At 21.3% G+C, this 20859-nt stretch overlaps 1 protein-coding gene across 2 annotated transcripts in view; it reads right to left on the reverse strand.

Annotated features, from left to right (window-relative positions):
• Positions 1-1384: 1384 nt before the first annotated feature.
• The window catches only part of LOC117171606 (cilia- and flagella-associated protein 410-like), a 38515-nt gene continuing 19040 nt past the window's right edge, over positions 1385-20859 (reverse strand). For both annotated transcript variants that reach the window (XM_033359061.1, XM_033359068.1), the window contains exons 3-7: positions 12383-12550; positions 9420-9579; positions 9281-9358; positions 5438-5554; positions 1385-1737 (exon numbers count right to left, since the gene is read on the reverse strand). In XM_033359061.1, coding sequence (XP_033214952.1) covers positions 1624-1737; positions 5438-5554; positions 9281-9358; positions 9420-9579; positions 12383-12550 — 637 coding nt within the window. In that variant the 3' untranslated portion in view covers positions 1385-1623. The remainder of the gene's footprint in view (positions 1738-5437; positions 5555-9280; positions 9359-9419; positions 9580-12382; positions 12551-20859) is intronic.

Raw genomic sequence — 20859 nt, forward strand, 5'->3', positions numbered from 1 at the left:
TCCTTTCAAAACATTTTAAAGCTTTTGGCAATTTCTTTGGATTATTAAAAATAATCTAAAATTTTCAAAATCCTTTAAAATCTCTTCAAATTATTGAAATCTCTTCAGAATTTCAGAAACATTTTAAAGTACTCTAAAATATTTCAAAACTGTTTAAACTTTTTAGATCTTTTAAAAGTTTCTTATGATTTTTAAAAATAATCTAGAATTTTCAAAATCTTTTGAAATCGCTTTAAATTATTGAAATCTTTTAGAAATTTTAGAAATCATTACAAATATCCTAAAATACAAAAAATCCTTTAAAACTTTGCAAGGAAAATTAATTAGTTTGACATAAAATCAATTAAATCTTATTCTCAAGTTTTAGGAATCTTATGATTCTTAAGAATCTTTTTGAATATTCTAAAGTATTTAAATTTTTAAATTTTTTAGGTGGATTTTTAAAAATACCCTAAAACATTCAAAATCCTTTTGAAAATTTCTTAGGATTTTTAAAAATTATATAAAATCTCTTAAAAATTTTAAGAATCTTAACAATTATATAAATGTTTCCAAATGCCCTAAAATTATTAAAATCCTTTCAAAACATTTTAAAGCTTTTGGCAATTTCTTTGGATTGTTAAAAATAATCTAAAAATTCAAAATTCTTTGAAATCTCTTTAAATTATTGAAATCTCTTCAGAATTTCAGAAATATTTTAAAGTACTCTAAAATATTTCAAAACTGTTTAAACTTTTTAGATCTTTTAAAAGTTTCTTATGATTTTTAAAAATAATCTAGAATTTTCAAAATCTTTTGAAATCGCTTTAAATTATTGAAATCTTTTAGAAATTTTAGAAATCATTACAAATATCCTAAAATACAAAAAATCCTTTAAAACTTTTCAAGGAAAATTAATTAGTTTTACATAAAATCAGTTAAATATTATTCTCAAGTTTTAGGAATCTTATGATTCTTAAGAATATTTTTGAATATTCTAAAGTATTTAAATTTTTAAAATTTTTAGGTGGATTTTTAAAAATACTCTAAAATATTCAAAATCCTTTTGAAAATTTCTTAGGATTTTTAAAAATTATATAAAATCTCTTAAAAATTTTAAGAATCTTAACAATTATATAAATGTTTCCAAATGCCCTAAAATTATTAAAATCCTTTCAAAACATTTTAAAGCTTTTGGCAATTTCTTTGGATTATTAAAAATAATCTAAAATTTTCAAAATCCTTTAAAATCTCTTCAAATTATTGAAATCTGTTAAAACTTTTAGGAATCTTAAAAATTTCAGAAATCTTCTGAAATTCCCTAAAATATTACAAATCTTTTGAAACTTTTTAAGGCTCGTGGTAATGCCTTGGTATTAAAAAAAAAATTCCGTGACTTTTGCAATTTTTTCTTTAAAATCCCTGATTTTTTCGTCGATTTCCAGATTTTTTCTAACCTGCGGCCACCCTGTAAAACGACGGAGTATTAAATCGTAAAATTAACTAATAAATCAAGATTTTCTTTTGTTCTATTTCCGTGGAATGTGTGGGGATCGAAGAAAAAAGTAATAAACTCAGGAGTTTAAAAAGCCAGATTATCCGGACCGCCCCCTGAGTGAAAAATTAGGGACGGCGCCAGAAACATCATTCTTCCATTAAATCATCCTTTCGATTTCTGATCGCTACTTCCACGACCTGGAGGCTCGGATAATCGAGTTCTTTGACGAGGCTCAAAACCGCAGAAAGGATATTTGAGTACTGAAAAAGAATAATTTTCAATTAAATAATTAAATCATTAGAATTCAATTCAATATTTTCAGTTTGAATACAATATTCTGTGAAAAAAAAATGTTACTCCGCTGGGATTCGAACCCGGAACATTTCGTATGCATGACTGCTCTCGTGTCTAGTCGCACAATAAGGCAAAAAGAACGTCGCTTTTTTAAATTGATTTTCAGGAGAAACTCCGCATCAATTTCAACAGCAAAATTAATTTTCTACCCAATTTTCAAACAAAACAGATAGAACTTCAAGAGAAAATAGTTAAGTTTTCAAAAAAAGTTGAAATTTAAGTTTAAAAAAATAAATTTTAATAAAAAAAAAATTATTTGCAAAAAAATAGTTAAATTTTCAAGTAAGGACATGAGCCTTGAATTCAAAAATATTAATTTTCAACCAGGAAAAATGAAATTTCCACCAAACAGCTGAAATAATAAGATGAATTTTCAACCTAAAGATACGTATTTTTAACCAAATAGTTACATTTTCCGTTCTAAAAAATTAATTTTTATTTTAAAAAAAAAACGTTTTTCATAAAACAGTCAAATTTTCAACTAAGGATACGAATTTTTACCCAAAAAAACTATTTTTCCATTAAGTGTCTGCATTTTCAAACCAAAAAATATGAATTATCATCGAAAAATATAATATTTCAACTAAAAATGCCAAACAAATATTGTTATTATCACTTAAAAAAATTAATTTTTAACGAGACAATCAAATAAATTTTCATCAAAATAGTTTTTTCAATTCGAGATGAATTTTAATAAAAAATAAATTTTTAACAAGTAGTTCAATTTTTAACAAAGTGTTTCAATTTTGAACCAAAAAAAGATGAATTCATAGTGAAAAATATAATAGTTCAACAAAATAATTTAAATTTTAACTAAAAAGATGAATCTTCAAACAAAAAAATTATTTTTTAAAAAGGTAGTTCAACTTTCACTTAAGTAGATAAATTTTCAATCAAGAAATATGAATTATCAATCAAAAATATAATTTTTGATATTTAAAAAAATATATATTATTTAAAACAAACAAAAACAGTTGAATTCAACCGAAAAAGTACAATTTTTAACAAAATACGTAAATTTTTAACTAAATAGTATTTTCAGTTTGAAAAATTCATTTTTAACTAAAAGGATAAAACGAATTTTCAATTTTTTAAATTAAAATTAAAAATTTATTTATTTATGAATTATCAATGAAAAATATGAACACTGAATGAAGAATATAATATTTTATATTTCAACCAAAAAAATATTTTTATTTAAAATCAGACACCGTTAAGTGGAAACAACAAATAATTTAATTTTAAATAAAAAAACAGTTAAATTCAACTGAAAAATATGAATTTACAAAAAAATAGTTGCATTTTCAGGTAAAAAAATTAATGTTTAGCAAAAAAGAAAAACCAATTTTCAAAAAATATAGTTGAATTTTTAACAAAATAATTAAATTTTTGACTAAAGAGATATCTTGCCAATAAAATTATTTTTGAAAAGGTATTTCAACTTTCAATGAAGTAGTTGAATTTTCAAACAAAAAATATGAATTCCCAATAAAAAATATAATATTTGATATTTCAAAAAAAATTTAATTGTAAATAAAAAATAGGTTAAATTCAATCGAAAAAGACGAATTTTAAACAAAATAAGTTAAATTCTGTTTAAATATTATATTTTAATTATGTTTAATGTCATAAAAATAATTAAATTTTCGAATAGAGATGAATCTTTAAACAAAAAAAATTAATATTTAATAAAATTGTTTATTTTTCAAACAATTAAATGAATTTTTAAACAAAAAGTATTTTCATTTTAAATTAAAAACAGGTTAATTCGATCAAAAAAGACGAATTTTCATCAAAATCGATAAATTTTCAACCAAATAGTTAAATTTTCAGTTAAAAAATTAATTTTTTGCTAAGAAGAAAAAAAATTGTCAACAAAATTGTTCAAATTTTAACTAAAGAGATGACTCTTCAGCCAATACAAATTATAAAAAAAGGTAGTTCAAATCTTAATCAAAAAGTTGAATTTTCAAACAAAAAATATGAATTATCAATGAAAAATATAATATTTGATATTTCAACAAAAAAAAACTATTTTAATTTAAAATAAAAAAATAGTTAAATTTAACCGAAAAAGATGAATTTTCAACAAAATACATTAATGTTCAACCAAATGATGTTATTTTCAGATAAAAAATTTTATTATTATTTAAAACAGAAAAAATGTCACAAAAATAGTTAAACTTTCGACTAGAAATGAATCTTTAAAAAAATGGAATTTCAATAAAGTAGTTCATTTTTCAACTAATTAAATCAATTTTCAACTAAAAAAAAATTATTGCGAATGAAAAACAGTCGAATTCTAGTAAAAACGATGAATTTTAATCAAAATCGATAAATTTTCAATCAGATACTTTTATTTTTAGTTCAAAAAATAATTTTTAACTGAAAAGAAAAAAATTTTCAACAAAATAGTTCAATTTTTAACTTTCAAACAAAAAATATGAATTCTCAATGAAAAATATAATATTGGATGTTTCAACAAAATAAAAGAAAAAACTATTTTAATTTTAAATATAAAAATAATTAAATTCAACCGAAAAAAAAACGAATTTTCAACAATATACATTAATGTTCAACCAAATAGTGTTATTCTCAGATAAAAAATTTTTACTTTAATTTCAAACAGAAAAAAATGTCACAAAAATAGTTAAATTATCGACTAGAGATGAATCTTGAATAAAAAATGGATCTTCTATAAAGTAGTTTATTTTCCAACTAATTAAATAAGTTATCAATAAAAAAAAAATGATTATTTTCAGTTTAAAAAATTAATTTTTAATAAGAAATTAAAAAATGTCGTAAAAATAGTTTATAGAGATGTATCTTCGACAAAAAAAAATATTTTATAACAAAATAGTCAGATTTAACAAAAAATAGGATTTTTCAATTAAACAAAATGAATAAACAATTTTATTATTTGGTCATTGCTCAACATTAAAACTTTGTCCTTTCAATGTAATAAACTTTTAATAACTAATTCTTTAAAATTCTCTCGACACTTGGATAACTATAAACTATTGTTATTAATAATTTTAGAAACAAATTTATTTAATCTCATGTCATTCTTATTTAATTCCTCGAAGAAAAGCGGAATTTTTTGTTTCTTAAATGCACAAGATGATACAATTTTATTTAAAAAAATTTCCCAATAGTGCAGCACGTGTTAATTAATTTTATTTCAACAATCCTAAATTGTTAGTTAATTACCAATGCTGATAACTAGGTCCCATTACCTAATAATTTTTGTTAAATTATCTGGGAAAAACTTGATGAGTTCCATCATAAATACCTAATGTGGTGAATTATTTATCAAATTTGTTTATAAGATAACAAATTATTTAATAACTTTTATTAATTCAACAAAAAAAACCTATTTTTCTATAAATTTAGATTTACTGCGAATCTGGTGAGGAATCGCAGCTCATCGAAATTATTGTCTTGCGTCGCACTGCAGATGTAAGGTCCTGGGTTCAAATCCCAGCGGAAGTGAAAGGATTTTTTTTCTACAGAAAATGTTATTTAAACTCTTATTTGAAAATAAGAATGACTAAAATGGGAATTTCAGGATAAAATTTTTATTGTTTAACTGTTTATTAAATTTACCTCGTAGCCGTAATGATTATTTGGCGCGTAATGAGGGGAAGGGGATGGATCATAATTTGCATTTCTCTTATCGGTTACGTGATCTTCGTGATGCTCGAGCGGCTCGTCGTAGCTTCTCTGAAATTCAGAATTTGAAGGATTTTTCAAAATCTGCATTTTTTATTTCATAATATTAAAAATATCAACAATTTTAAAATCGATTATTAGAATAATTTTTTCAATATTATGAATTTTCAATTTTTGAAATAATAATTAATCAAATAAATCAATTCTCGAACAAATAGTCAAATTTTCAACTAAAAAAATTAAGTTAAAAAACAAGAATGAATTTTCAACCAAATTTATATTTAAAAATGGATTTTCAAACAAAAAAATCAATTTTGATCAAAATGGTTAAATTTACAACTAAATGGTTAAATTATTAAGCTAAACAGAGGAATTTTGAAAAATACAGTTGAATTTTCAACCAGAAAAGTGAAATTAACAACAACAAAATACATTTTCAACCTAGAAACCTTTTAACAAAAAAGATCGAATTTTCAGCCAAATAATAAAATTTTCAGATTGAAAAATAAATTTTCAAACGAAAAAAAAAGAATTATTAAGCCAAAAAGAATAATTTTTAACGAAAAATATAACAGTTTATATTTAAACCAAAAAAGAAGAACTTTTAACAAAATACATTAATTTTCAATCAAATATTTAAATTTTCAATTTAAAAAATTATCTTTTAACAAAAAAGTACGAATTTTCAACAAAATAGGTCGATTTTCAGATTAAAAATAAATTTGAATCAAAATAGCTAAGTTTACAACCAAATATCTGAATTTTTAAGACAAAAAGTAGAATTTTGTAGAATAAAGTTGAATTTTGAAGCAGAAAAGTAAAATTTTAAATAACGAACAAAAAAAGCCTTTTCTACCAAACAAGATACAATTTCAATCCAAAAAGATGAATTCTTAACGAAAAATATAATAATTAATAATTAAACCAGAAAAGACAAATTTTTAAGAAAACAAGCGAATTTTCAACGAAATGTTAAAAAAATTAATTTTCCAACAAAAAGAAAACAACTAATTTCTATCAAAATAGTTAAATTTTAAACCAAAACTTTGAATTTTTAAACAAAAAAGTCGATTTTTTAAAAGAAAGTTAAATTATCTACCATGAAAGAGGAATTTTCGAAAAAAAAGTTCATTTTCAACCAAAAAAAATGACATTTCTACAAAACAGGATAAATTTTTAATCCAAAAAGTTGAATTCTTAACAAAAACTTTAATAATTGATAATTAAATAATAAAAGACAAAATTTTAAAAAACAATCGATTTTTCAACGAAATAATGAATTTTCCAGCTTCAAAAACTAATTTTCAAGAAAAAAAGTAAAATTTGTAACCAAATAGTTAAATTTTTTAGTTTAAAAAAATTAATTTTCTACCAAAAAGAAAACAACTATCAAAATTCTATCAAAATAGTTAAAATTTTAACTATATATTCGAAATTTTAAACAAAAAAGTCGATTTTGTTATGAAAGGTGCATTTTCTGTAAAAGTTAATAAAATTTTTTAAAATTTTTCTAAAAGTATAATTCTTAACAAAAAATATAATACTTGATAATTAAACCAAAAAAGACCAATTTTCAAGAAAACAATCGAATTTTCAATGAAATAGTTAATTTTCCAGTTTAAAAAAAATTAATTTTCAAGAAAAAAGAACGAATTTTTAACCAAATAGTCAATTTTTTCAGTTAAAAAAATTAAATTTTCACCAAAAAGAAAAGAACTAATTTTTATCAAAATAGTTAAATTTTCAACCAAATATTTTAATTTTTAAACAAAAAAGTCGATTTTTGTTCATTTTCAACCGAGAATTCTTAACAAAAACTTTAATAATTGATAATTAAACAATAAACGACAAAATTTCAAAAAAACAATCGAATTTTCAACGAAATAGTTAATTTTCCAGCTTAAAAAATTAATAATAAAAAAAACAAAAACAAATTTTCATGAAAAAAGTAGAATTTTTAACCAAATAGTTAAATTTTTCAGTTAAAAAAATTAATTTTCCACCAAAAAGAAAACAACTAATTTCTAATTTCAAGAAAACAATCGAATTTTCAACGAAATAGTTTAAATTTTAAGGCAAAAAGATCAATTTTATCAAATACAGTTGGATTTTCAAGCTGAAAAGTGAAATTTTCAACACCGAAAAAGATGAATTTTTAGTTTAAAAAATTAACTTTTAACAACAAATTATTTTCTAACATTACAAAAATAAACAATTTGAAAATCCATTGTTAATTATAAAGACGAAACAAAATCATTTTCAATTAACAAAGATTAATTTTTTTACTACAAAAGAATATTAATTTTCAATTTAAAAAGATGAATATTAAAATAAAAAATATAATAGTTGATATTTAAATCAAAAAAGGAAAATTTTCAACAAAAAATATAAGTTCTCAAACAAATAGTTAAATTTTCAGTTAAAAAAAAATAACTTTGAACAAAAAGGAATAATTTTTTAACAAAAGATTCGAATTTCAACTAAAAAGTTAAATTTTAGATTAAAAAATTTAACTTTCAAACACAAAGAAAAACAAATTTTCATCAAAATATTTAAATTTTCAAACAAAAAGTTGAAATTTTGAGTCAAAAAGGCGCATTTTTTATAAGACAGTTGAATTTTCAACAAAATCCATTATAAGACCATTTTTTGAATATAAAGAGTTAATTTTTAAAAACAAACTATTTACTAACAATGAAAATATAAACAATTAAAAAATTCATTATCAGACAACTTTTAAGCATTACGAGTTTAAACAAAATTTTCATTCAATAATTTAATAATTTTAAATTGAAAGCACTTGAAATTTAAAAAATATATTGAAAGATTTTTAATTCAAAATGTTTCATTTAGAATTATTTAGAATACAGTTGAATTTTCCAACAGACAAGTGGATTTTTCAAGAAAAAAGTTAATTTTCAACCAAGAAATATGACTTTTATAAAAAACAATACGAATTTTCAATCATAAATAAACCAAAAATTTAAATTTTCAGTTAAAAAAATTAACTTTGATCCAAAAATTATTTTCTAACAAAAAAAATATAAACAATTTAAAAATCCATTATTAGACAAATTTTGAAACAATAATTAACAATTGAGAATTAAAAGCTTTTGGAATTAAAAAAAAAAGAAAACCTTCCAAATAAAACAACTGTAGACAATAGCATTTTTATCCACGAAAAGGGAATTTTCAACAAAAAAAAAAAAAAATTCTCAAACAAAAACAAAAAAACTTTTCTTCCAAACAATATGAATTTTTAGTAAAATACATGAATTTTCAACCAATAATTGAAATTTCAGTTTGAAAAAATAACTTTGAACCGAAAACAAATTTGGTTCATACCATTTAAAATATAAACAGTTTAAAAATAATTTTGTAAATATTAGAAGTTCTTCAAAATTTCTAAACAATAATTATTAATTTGAAATGTTAAGCCCTTACAATTAAAAAAAAATACATATTGAAAGATTTTTAATTGAAAACGCGTTTCAAATTAAAGTTGTTTGAAATCGAACAATTTTTAAAAAGAAGCTCTTATAATTGAAAAATTTCCGACTCAAATTTGTAAAATTTGACCATTTCATTACAAAGGAGTTGAAATTGAATCATTTTTAATAATTCAAATTGAAAACTTTTGAGTTTCAATCATTTCGAATTCGAAGATATTAAATTTTTAGATTAAAATTGTTACTACATAAAAAATATATAATTCAACATTAAAATTGATTCGAAATTTTTTTAAAGATAAATAAATTAATTATTAATATTTTCTACCTGATCACTGGAAGAACTGTATCTCCTTCGTTGAACTAATTCCGGTTCCTCCAGATATTCAGTCAATTCTTCCTGAAACTTGAAAGAGAATTGGAAAATAAATAATTAGAAATAAGTTTTTTTTTGTTTGTTAAATTACCTCAAGATTTGGATCTGGTTGTGGGGAAGAAGCTTCGAAATCCAAGGGATGAATCAAGATTTTTCCTCTCGAAAGAGCGATTTGAACTTCTTCTTCCGAGACAATTTTGTCGTCGAGTTTCTGCAAATTTGGCAAGACTCGCAGGACTGACAATCGATATCTAAGAAGAAAAAGGATTTTTTAAATAAGAAGATGAATTTAAAAAAAGTCATATTTCAATAAAAAATTTGAATTTTAAATTAAAAATAGTCAAAATCAATTTAAAAAGTACGAGCTTTCAACAAACTATTTGAATCTTCAAATAAAAGTGATTAATTTTCGAAGAAAAAACATGAATTTCCAAAGCAAACAAAAATTAATATTCTACAAAAAAGTTGAATTTTAAATATGAATCTTCAGCCAAGAAAATGAATTTTTTAACCAAACAGTTGAATTTTACACAAAAACAGAGACAATATTTCAACAACAAAAATATAAATTTTCAAACCAAAAAATGGAAAAGTTGAACTTTCAGTAAAAAAATCTAATTTTCAATGTAAAAAACGAAGTTTTAACAAAATATTTCAATTTTCAACCAAGTACATTTATTATCTACCAAAAAGATGAATTTTTAACAAACGAAATTTTCAACCAAAAAGAAACATTTTTGACACGTTAGTTACATTAGTAAACAAATTCTTAAAGTCTGAAGCCGAAAAGAATAATTTTTTATAAAACGAATTTTAAATCCAAATAGTTGAATTTTTCATCCAAAAAGTCGAATTATCAACAAAAAAGTTATATTTTTGATCAAAAAAGATTTTTTTTACAAAATAGCAGAATTTTCATTAAAATAATTAAATTTTCAACAAATTAGTTGAATTTTTAACCTGCAAAGATAAATTTTGAATCGTTGGTTGAATCTTCAACAGCAAATTAATCAAATAATGCGAATTTTCAAACAAAAGGGATTAAACTTCAAATAAAAATGGTTACAGTTTCAACGAGACAGTTAAATTTTCTATTCAGAAACACGAATTTCCGACAAAATAGTTTAATTTTCGACCAAGAAATATGATTTTTTTAAAACAAAATACTTCAATTTTCAAATTTCAAAGATATGTTTTCAAAAATGTAGTTGGATTTTCAATTTAAAAATATATATTTTCAACCAAGAAACAAATTAATCAAAGATTAATTTTCAACAAAAGTTTTGAATCTTCAACCCAGAAAAATTTATCAGTCAAGAGGGAAAAAAATTTAATTTTCAGCAAAAAAAAAATAAATTTCTATCAAATAGTTTAATTGCCAACAAAACATATGATATTTCGACTAAAATTATCAACCAAAAAATATGACTTTTTAACAGAATAGTTGAATTTTCAACTAAAAGCTATCAATTTTCGACCAAAAATTTTTAAAATTAAATTTTCAGTTAAAAAAAATTAATATTAAACAAAACGAAAATCAAATTTCAACAAAATAATTACATCTTCAACCAATACGATGAATTTTCAACCAATTAATTGAATTTGCAAGCAAAAAAGATGATGTCTCGAAGAAAAATTTGTTAGATTAATAGTTAAATTGTTAGGTAAGAAAATTAGTTTTAAAAAAATAAATAAATTTTCAACAAAATGTTCAATCTTCGACCAATAAACTGAAGTTTTAGTAAAAAAGTTTAACTTTTAACCAAATAATTAAATTCTGAACCAAAATAAATATTTCTAACAAAATAGTTGAATTTCTAAATTAACATTTAACTTTTAATTAAAAATAAAAAATAATTTTTATCTGAAAAATTAAATTCGCAACCAAATAGTTGAATTTGCAACTAAAGACGATCAATTTTTAAAAACAAAAAAAACAGTTGGAAACATTAATATTAAAGAAGAAAAATCATATTAAAAAAAAATTAGTTTCTTAAACAATCAGATTAATTTTTAACAAAGTATTTTAACTGAATAATTGAATTTTCAACGAATAAAAAAAGTTAAAAAAATTAATTATCACAACAACAAAAAACTAATTTTCAACCACAAGTTGAATTTTCAACTAAAAACGATCAATTTTAAACAGAAAATGGAATATTTAAATTTTAAGTTATGAAAATGAATTTAAAAAAAGGAATTTTCAACAACAAAAAAATGTTTGAAGAAACGAATTTTCAACCAAAAATGTAAAAAAATCAATATTAAAAAAAATGAATTAAAAACAAACAGTTAATTTTTCAACCAATAAATTTAATTTTAAATCAAACTTTAAATTTTTAAACAAGAATGAAAGAGTTTATTTTTCAGTTACAAAAATTAAGTTTTAACAAAAAAATAATTTCCAACAAAATATTTAAATAATCAACAAATAAAATTAATTTCCAATCATAATTTCAATTTTCAAAAAAGAATGGAAAAAATTATATTTCAAAAACAAACCAAAACAAATTTTCAACAAATTAATTAGATTTTCAAGCCATATATTTCATTTTCAATCAAAAGTTGAATTTTCAACTAAAAACGATTCATTTTCAAAATAAAAAGGAATAGTTAAATTTTCAGTTAATTTTTAAAATTAAATTTTCGACAGAAAATGGAATAAATGAATTTTGACTCAAATAAATATTAAAATATTGAACCAAAAAACTTAATTTTCTACCGAAGGTTGACTTGAACTAAAAACTATTAATTTACAATTTTAAAATGAGAATGTAAAAGTTAATTTTTCAGTTACAAAAACAAATTTCCAACAAAATAGTTAAATCTTCGACTAATAAAATGAAATTTTAAGAAAATACTTCAACTTTCAACGAAGTGGTGGAAATTTCGATTAAAAAATATGAATTTGAGAGAAAATCGTTTAATTTTCAACAAAATAGTCAAATTTAAACGAAAAATATAATGGCTGACTTTTCAATTAAAAAGAAGAAATTCTTTTAAAAAATAAAACAGAGGGAATAGGGGGAAATGTGTGAAATCTGACATACGAACCCTTCTCTTTCTGCGCAGGGATTTTCGTTTAGCCAGAGATTTCGTAAATTTGGCAAATCTTGCAGAAAACAGACTTCATTCAAGTCCTGGATATTATTTTTCCTCACAAATAAATCCCGGAGATTCATGCAGTATTGGAAAGGCGCCAGAGTATCGATGCCGTTGACACTACAAAATAATTCATAATATTATAATCTCTGAAAATTTCATTGATTTTTGTTTAAAGAATGCTGGTTTCTTTTTCTCTGTTATATTATATGTTATTTTATATTTATTTATTATGCATATTTTAATCTATATAATGTTTTTTAAATATTCACTTATTCATAATTGTGAAAAAAGTCTCTCTGCAGCTCCGCTGGGATTTGAATCTGAAGACCTGGGTTCGAATCCCAGCCAAGCTAAAGAGAATTTTTTCACAAATTTCAACAAATCAGTATTTCAAAATTTTTGATATAAGACAAGTAGAGAAAAATAAACTAACATTAAGAATAAAAATTACAAAAATCATGTCAAAACCGTAAGATCAAACAATAATTATTAATATTTATTAATTAAAGTTATTATAATTTTTATTTAAAGCTATTTTTAAATTTCAGGTTGGCCGCAAAACTATATTTTCAAACTTTCTTCACATTTCCATGGCCAATGTTTCATTTGCCTTGATTATTAATATTTAATGACCAGAATCTTAAACATTAAACATTTTCAACATAGAATCTTTTGTGAAAGAAATAAAATAATCACAAATTAAAATTTTCAAATATATTTATTTCGAAATAAAATGACGATTTTTCTACCGACGGATTTTCAACAAAACAGTTGAAATTTCGGACAAAAAATATGACTTTTTAACGAAATAGTTACATTTTCAACAAATTAATTAAATTTGAAACTAACCAAAATTGCTGACTTTTCAATTAAATAATTAAATAATTTAATTTTTCACCAAAGATAGAATAGTTACATTTTCGGTGAAGAAAATTAATTTTCTATCAAAATGAGTTAGTATTGAACATTATCGTTGAATTTTCAATAATATAATTAGATTTTGGAACAAAACAGATCCATTTTTTACCAAATGGTTGGATTTTTAATTTAAATAATAACGTTTTTAACCAAAAAGATTATTTCTCTACCAAAAATGGAATATTTACATTTATAGTTCAAAAAATGAATTTTCAATTAAAAAGAAAAATACATTTTTTTAAACTATTCAAGTTTTTCACCAGAAATGAATTTGACAGCTAAAATGTATATTTTCAAACCAAACAGTTGAATTTTCCATAGAATTAGTTCATTTTTTTTGCTAAAAAACACCATTTTTCAACCAAAATGGATGAGTTTCAACAAAATTGTTAAATTTTCAATAAAAAAATTAAATTTTCAAGAAAACAATTACATTTTTAAGAAAAAAAGATGAATTTTTAACAAATATGTATGAATTTTAAACCAAAAAGTTGGGTTTTTTTTAAGAACTAAAAAGTATATTTTTAAACCAAACAGTTGAATTTTTGATAGAATTAGTTCAATTTTCTACTAAAAAATATAAAATTTCAACAACAATGGAACAGTTTTTTTTTATTATTGAATTTTCAATAAAATAATTAAATTTTGAAACAGAAAAGATTGATATTATGAAAAATGACTTAAAAATATTAATATTCAACAAAGAATGTAATAGTTACATTTTCAGTAAAAAAAAAAGAAATAATTTTCAACACAAAAAATGATTTTTTAAGAAAATAATTAAATTTTTAACCTAAACCGATAAGTTGTTATCAAAATTGTTGAATTTTTAAACTAAATAGTTGAATTTCCTGTAAAAAGAATTCAATTTTCTACTAAAAAAATACCAATTCTTAACCAAAATGGATGAGTTTTTAACAAAATCGTTGGATTTTCAATAAAATAATTAAATTTTCAAACCAAACAAGATGAAGCTTCAACAGTATACATGAATTTTCAACCAGATTGTTAGATTTTTTAAACTCAAAAAATAAATAATCAACCAAAAAATAAATAGTTACATTTTCAGTAAAAAAGAAATTATTTCTAAGGTAAAATTAATTATTCAAAAAAATTTAATTAAAAAGTTGGATTTTCCATAAGAATAGTTCAATTTTGCACACAAAAATACGAAGGTTTAAACAAGATGGATGAATACTATTATTGAATTTTGAATAAAATAATTAGATTTAGTTTAGATAGTTGGATCTTATAACTAAAAAAGATAAATATTCAATCAAAAATGAAATTTTTACATTTTCAGTTCAAAAAATTAATTCCCAACCTAAAACAAATTAGTTTTTAAGCAAATAATTAAATTTTCTACCAAAAATTGAATAGTTATATTTTCAGTTGAAAAAAAAATAATTTTCAATTTAAAACAACGAATTAGGAACTAGAAAACGGACCTTTGAACAAAAAACTGAATTTTCAAGAAACTAGTGAAATTTTTAACCACATTGTTGAATTTTTGAAGATGTAGTTCAAATTTCTACTAAAAAAATACTAATTTTCAGCCAAAATTGAAAAGTTTTAAACAAAATTGTTGAATTTATAATAAAATAATTAAACTTTGAATCTAAACAGATGCATTTTCTACCAAATAGTTGGTTTTCAACAAAAAAAAAATATCACTATTCAACCAAAAATAGAATAGTTATATTTGCAGTTTAAAAAATTAATTTGTTAAGGCAAGAAAATTTAACTTTAATAATTGAAAATTCCATAGTTGCAGTTAAAAATTTGTCTTCTTTGAATAAAAATTTTAATATTTCGTTAAAAATGCATGTATTTTGTTGAAAAATTGTAGTTTTTAGTGGAAAATTTTCGCTGTTCTATTAAAGGGTGTTCATGAATTAATGTTTAGACTAAAAATGAATGACAAACCGAAGAAATGAGTTTTTAATTAATATTATAGAATATTAACGGGTATAATAGTTATATTCTTGGTTGAAAAAAACAAATTCAACCAAAAAGGAAACACATTTTTAAAAAAATAGTTAAACTGTCGGGAAAAATTCCTTTTCATCCAAAGAAAAAAAACTTTTCAATCAAATTGCTCATTTTTCAATCCAAGAAATAAATTCTTAATTAAATTAATGAATCTTAATAAAAAAAAAGAATAATAAATTAAAATAAAGAGTTCAACTTTTAACCCAGTAATTTTATTTCCAACCTAAAAGATGAATTTTCAACTAAAATCATAAATATTTAACTGGAATACTTGAATTTTTAACCGACAAGAAGAATTCTTAGACAATAATATTAACTTTAAGAAAAAGAGATAACTTTCTACAACAAAAATCGATTTTTCAAAAAAAATGCGTATATTTTGAACAATATACTTGAATTTTCTATTAAAAAAGAACAATGTTTATTCAAATTGTTGTATTTAGAACTTGGAAAGATTAATTTTGAACTAAAAATGGAACAGTTAAAGAAATTAATTTTCAACCAAAGTGATGAATTTTCAAAATAAAATTATAAATCTTTAACTAGAATACTTCAATTTTTTATTTAAAAAAAAGGGAATTTTCAGCCATAAAGATTAATTTTCTATATAAAAAAAAAGATATTTCCACAAAGTACATAAATTTTTAAACAAATAGTTGAACTTTTAAGTGAAAATTGAATTCTTCAAAAGGAAAAAAAAAACAAAACGTATTTTCAGCAAAATAGTTCAATTTTCGACTAGAATAGTTCAATTTTTAGGTATAAAAATTGATTTTAAACAAAGTAGTTGCATTTTCGGCCAGAGATGAATTTTTAATTAAAATGATGAATTTTCAATAAATTACATAAATTTTCAACAAAATAGCTTGAATACAATGAGATTTTATTCCAAATTTGATTAATTTTCAATTTATATATTTTTTTGTGTACTACAAATTTTTAATTAAATAGTTGAATTTTTAAACTAAAAAAGATTAATTAACCAAGAGAACGAACTTTTAAGAAAGTAATTTAACTTTTAACAGAATTAGTTGAATTTTCAACGAAAAATGAACTCGATATTAAAAAAAAAACATTTTTATTTAAAATTTAAAATTTTCAACAGAATAATAAAATTTGAACCAAATAATTTTCAACTAAGAAGATTAATTAGTAAATTTTTCATTCAATATTCATTTATTTTATAAATAAAATAAACTAAATTTCTATAAAACAAATAATTTTTTTACCGAATAGTTGAATTTTTAACAAAATAATTACAGTATTCTGTTAAAAAATCAATTTTTACCAACAAAAAAAAAAGAAAATTTTGAACTAGACTTTGTGAAACTTAAAAAAAATTTAAGAATGTTAATTCTGGAACTATACAAAATTATATTCTAACAAAAAAAAAGACTTTTATTCAAAACGATTAATTTTTAACCAGCCAGTTGCATTTTAAACTAATAAAAAAATTTATATTCTACCAGAAAGGACAAATTTTCTTAAAAAATACAACAATTTTCAGCTAAATAGTTACATTTTCGACCAAATTGTGGAATTTTGAAACCGAAAATATGAACTTTGGACAAAACAGATGAATTTTTTTCAAAATAGTTGAATTTTTAACCGGAGCAGTTTAATTTTTAACCAGACTAGAAAGATGAATTTTCAACAAAAAATTTAAAAGATGATATTTCAAAAAAATATTTGAATATTAATTTAAAAATACCAAACAAAAACGGAGTTGCATTTTTAACCAAAAGATTGGTATTCCAACATAAAGACGATCTTTCAACCAAATATTTAAATTTTCTACCAAATTGTTGAATTTTTTTATACAAAAATACAAACTTTCTACAATTTTCAACAAAATATGTCAATTTTGAACCAAATAGTTACATTTTCTATCAATTTGTTGAATTTCCAAGCCGAAAATACGAATTTTCTACAAAATCCTTGATTTTTTAACAAAAAAATTAATTTTTAACCGAAACAGATCAACTTTTAACCAGACAGTTGCATTTGTAACTAATAAATTTATATTCCAACAGAAGAAAAAACCAATTTTGAACCAGATACATACATTTTCAATTTAACAGTTCAATTTTCAACCAAATTGTCAACTTTTCCAGCTAAAAATACGAATTATGAACAAAACAGAAGATTTTTGAAAAAAAATGTTTTCCCTAAAAAATATGAATTTTAAACAAAATAGTTAAATCTTCAAACTAGATAGACTAATTTTCAAGAAAGAAGTTGAATTTTTTATCATAAAGGATCAATAAAAAAATTGTTTTTCAAGACAGAAACAAAATTACAATCAAATTGTTGAAATTTTAAGCATAAAATACGAATTTTCAATCAAACAATTGCATTTTCAAACAAGAAGTTCATTCTTAATACTTTTAAAATATTAAGTTAGACAACTGGAAATTTTCCTTAAACAATAATGCTAATTTTTTTTACCTTGCACACTTGTTAATTTCGGACTATAAAATTTAAAATTTGCACTACACATATGTTTAAAACATAAGACCTCAAAACAATTCAAGTTAAATTCCAAAGTATTCAAATAAATTGTAAAAAATGTTTAAAATAAAAAAATTCCATTGATTTTCGTAAAATTGAAATTAATTTAGATCAATGAAATTCATAAATATTCAAGGTGAATTAAAAAAATTCAAATAAATTGAAAACAATTAAAAAATATACGAAATTCATAAAACTTCAAGGTGAATTAAAAACCATTTAAAAACACGAATGAACTTTATTGAAATCAGTAACTTTGAAAGGAGCATAGAAAAAAGCAAGGTAATTAAAAAGAATTTCATGAAATGCCTATGAATTCAAGATGAGGTTAAACGAATCTAGGATCAATTAAATAAAAACTTTTAAAAAATTCGTTAAATAAAATAAAATTTAGCGAATTAGAAGAATTCAAGTAAATAAAAAAAAATCAAGAGAATTCTAAAGAATTAGAATAATTCAATATGAATTTTAAAAAAAATCAAATCTTTAAACCCCTTCTAATACAAGATGTGGCTAATGAATACAAAACAACTCAAGTTATAAATTCAAAAGAATTGGCCCACTTTTGAAAATAGAAAAAATTTGAATGATAACAACAAATTTTGACTGAATTTAGTGAAATTTAGAAGAAATGAGAAAAATTCGATGAAAATCGTAAAAAGTCAAAATAAAAAAAAAAAAACAATCAAGTGATTTAATAACAATTCAAAAGTATAAAAAAAATTGGAATTGAGTGAATTTAGAAAAATTCAAAAGAATTTAAAAGAAATCAGGATAAGTTAATAAGAATTCAGGACGAATTCTAAATTAATTGTAAAAAATATTTTTGAAACCCTTCGAAATAACTCGCTTATTGTTAATAAATTCTTTGAAATCCTTTAAAAAATTAAAATTCCTTAAAATAATTGACTCTTAGAAATCAAAAATCCTTTGATCATTTATTTATTTTATCAATTGATTCTCAGGATGAAATAAATACATTTAAAAAGTAACCAAAAATCCATTAAATTGAGTAAATTTAGTAGAATTCAAGTCAATTAAAAAAATTCTAAAGAATTCGATTTTTTTTTAAATTCAAGATAAATCAATAAGAATACAGAGTGAATTCCAAAAGCGAATGCCAAAACTCTTAAGGTCTGTAAAATCCACTAAAATATGATTAAATCCCGTGAAAATTTATGAAATTTGGTGATATTTCCTGAAATCCTGAAAAATTTATTAAAATATATTGAGACCATTGAAAACTCCTTTAAAATCATTTAAAAAGTTCGGAAACTTTATAAAATCCCGTTATATATTTTAAAATATCGTAAAACCTTACAGGTCCTATAAAATCGTTCCATATCTTCCAAAATTATAGGAAATTATTTACCCTACAATATTTAAAACCCTTTTAAAACTCTTCAAATTATTGAAATCAATTAAAAACTCCTTGGAATCTTTTATGATTATTTTATCCTAAAATATATTAAATTCTTTGAAATCCTACGAAATATCTCAATTCTCATGAATAAATTATTTGAAATCCAGAAAAATATTGTGAAATTTTAGGATAATTTTTTCTGAAATCTTGGAAAATGTATTAAAACATTTCGAGAACTTTAAAATCCATTAAAATCATTGAAATTTACGAAAACTTTATAAAATAACGTGAAATATTGTAAAATATCATAAAATTATCCTAAAATATTTAAACCGCTTTGTTGAAATTAATAAATGAATTAATAATTCCTTGGAATCGTTTTAAATTTACAAAAATATTAAAAGTCCTTTAAAATTATATTAAAGTATTGAAATCAATTACAAATTACTTGGAATATTTTTAAATAACCTAAAGTAACCTGAACATTTTTTATTCTTTTAAAATCGCTGGACATTTTTTAAAGCTATTGAAAAGCCCAGGAATTCGAAAAAATGCGTTTAAATGTTTAAAATGAAAACTTTAAAAATTAAAAAAAAAAATCATTGAATTTGACTAGGATTGAGTAACTTTGGAAGAATTCAAGTGATTTACAAAAATTCGAAAGAATTAAAAAGAACTCAGGATAAATTTACAAGAATTCAGGGCGAATTGAGAAATTTAAAATGCCTTAGAAATTCTAAAAATACCCTAAAATCCCTTCAAATTATTGAAATCTATTTAAAATTTCTCGGGATCTTTAAAATTACCCTGAAATATTTCGAAAGAATTCCAAATCTTAAAACATCTTTCAAGTTTTTTTTTTCAAATCCAAAATTATGATGAAAAATTTTTCATAACTTCTAAATATTTTTAAATAATTCGTATTTCAAATAATTTTTAAAAATAAAAATAATTCTGCAAATAATAAGTGTTCCATTGTTATTTATAGATCAAAATTCAATAATTTCATTTACAAATTAATAATTTTTTAAATAAAACAATTAAAATCGTAACTTTGAACGTTCAAAAACTCGTTGTAATTTTAACGAATCAAGGCCTTGATTTTGAAATAAATCAGTTTCAAATAATTGACATTTTCTACGACTAAGGCTTTTGAATTGAACCGATTTAATTTTTAGCGTTGAACTCTGGAAATTTTTTAATTATCAACGGATTTAGAATCGTCTTAAAAAATCAATTATTGTTAATTTTTTCATACTTCAAGTACAATTCAATTTTTGAAATTACAGAAATTTAAATGAGATTAAAATCAAATTTAAAACCCTATTTAACGTTAAAAAATCATATGAATTTGCAGAATTCCTGAAAATAAAACCAAGAATCCAACGACCAAATTTGAGCAACCATTATAAAATTTTCCTTTTATAATTTGAAAAAAGATAAAACTTTTCATAAAAAAAAGAAAAAATTTATTTTTTGGACAAAAATAAAAAAGAGCAAATAACTTTTATTATTATCAAATCACAATAAAAAAACATTTGTAAAAAGTAATCACCAACAGCAACGAAACCACGATGCTCTCTTCCTGATACCCCAGAATCGAATCAAAATTTGGTTTCTTTTCCTTTTTAGGAGAATTTTT

Source organism: Belonocnema kinseyi, chromosome 1 (genome assembly GCF_010883055.1).
Source record: "Belonocnema kinseyi isolate 2016_QV_RU_SX_M_011 chromosome 1, B_treatae_v1, whole genome shotgun sequence".
Classification (NCBI taxonomy): Eukaryota; Metazoa; Arthropoda; class Insecta; order Hymenoptera; family Cynipidae; genus Belonocnema; species Belonocnema kinseyi.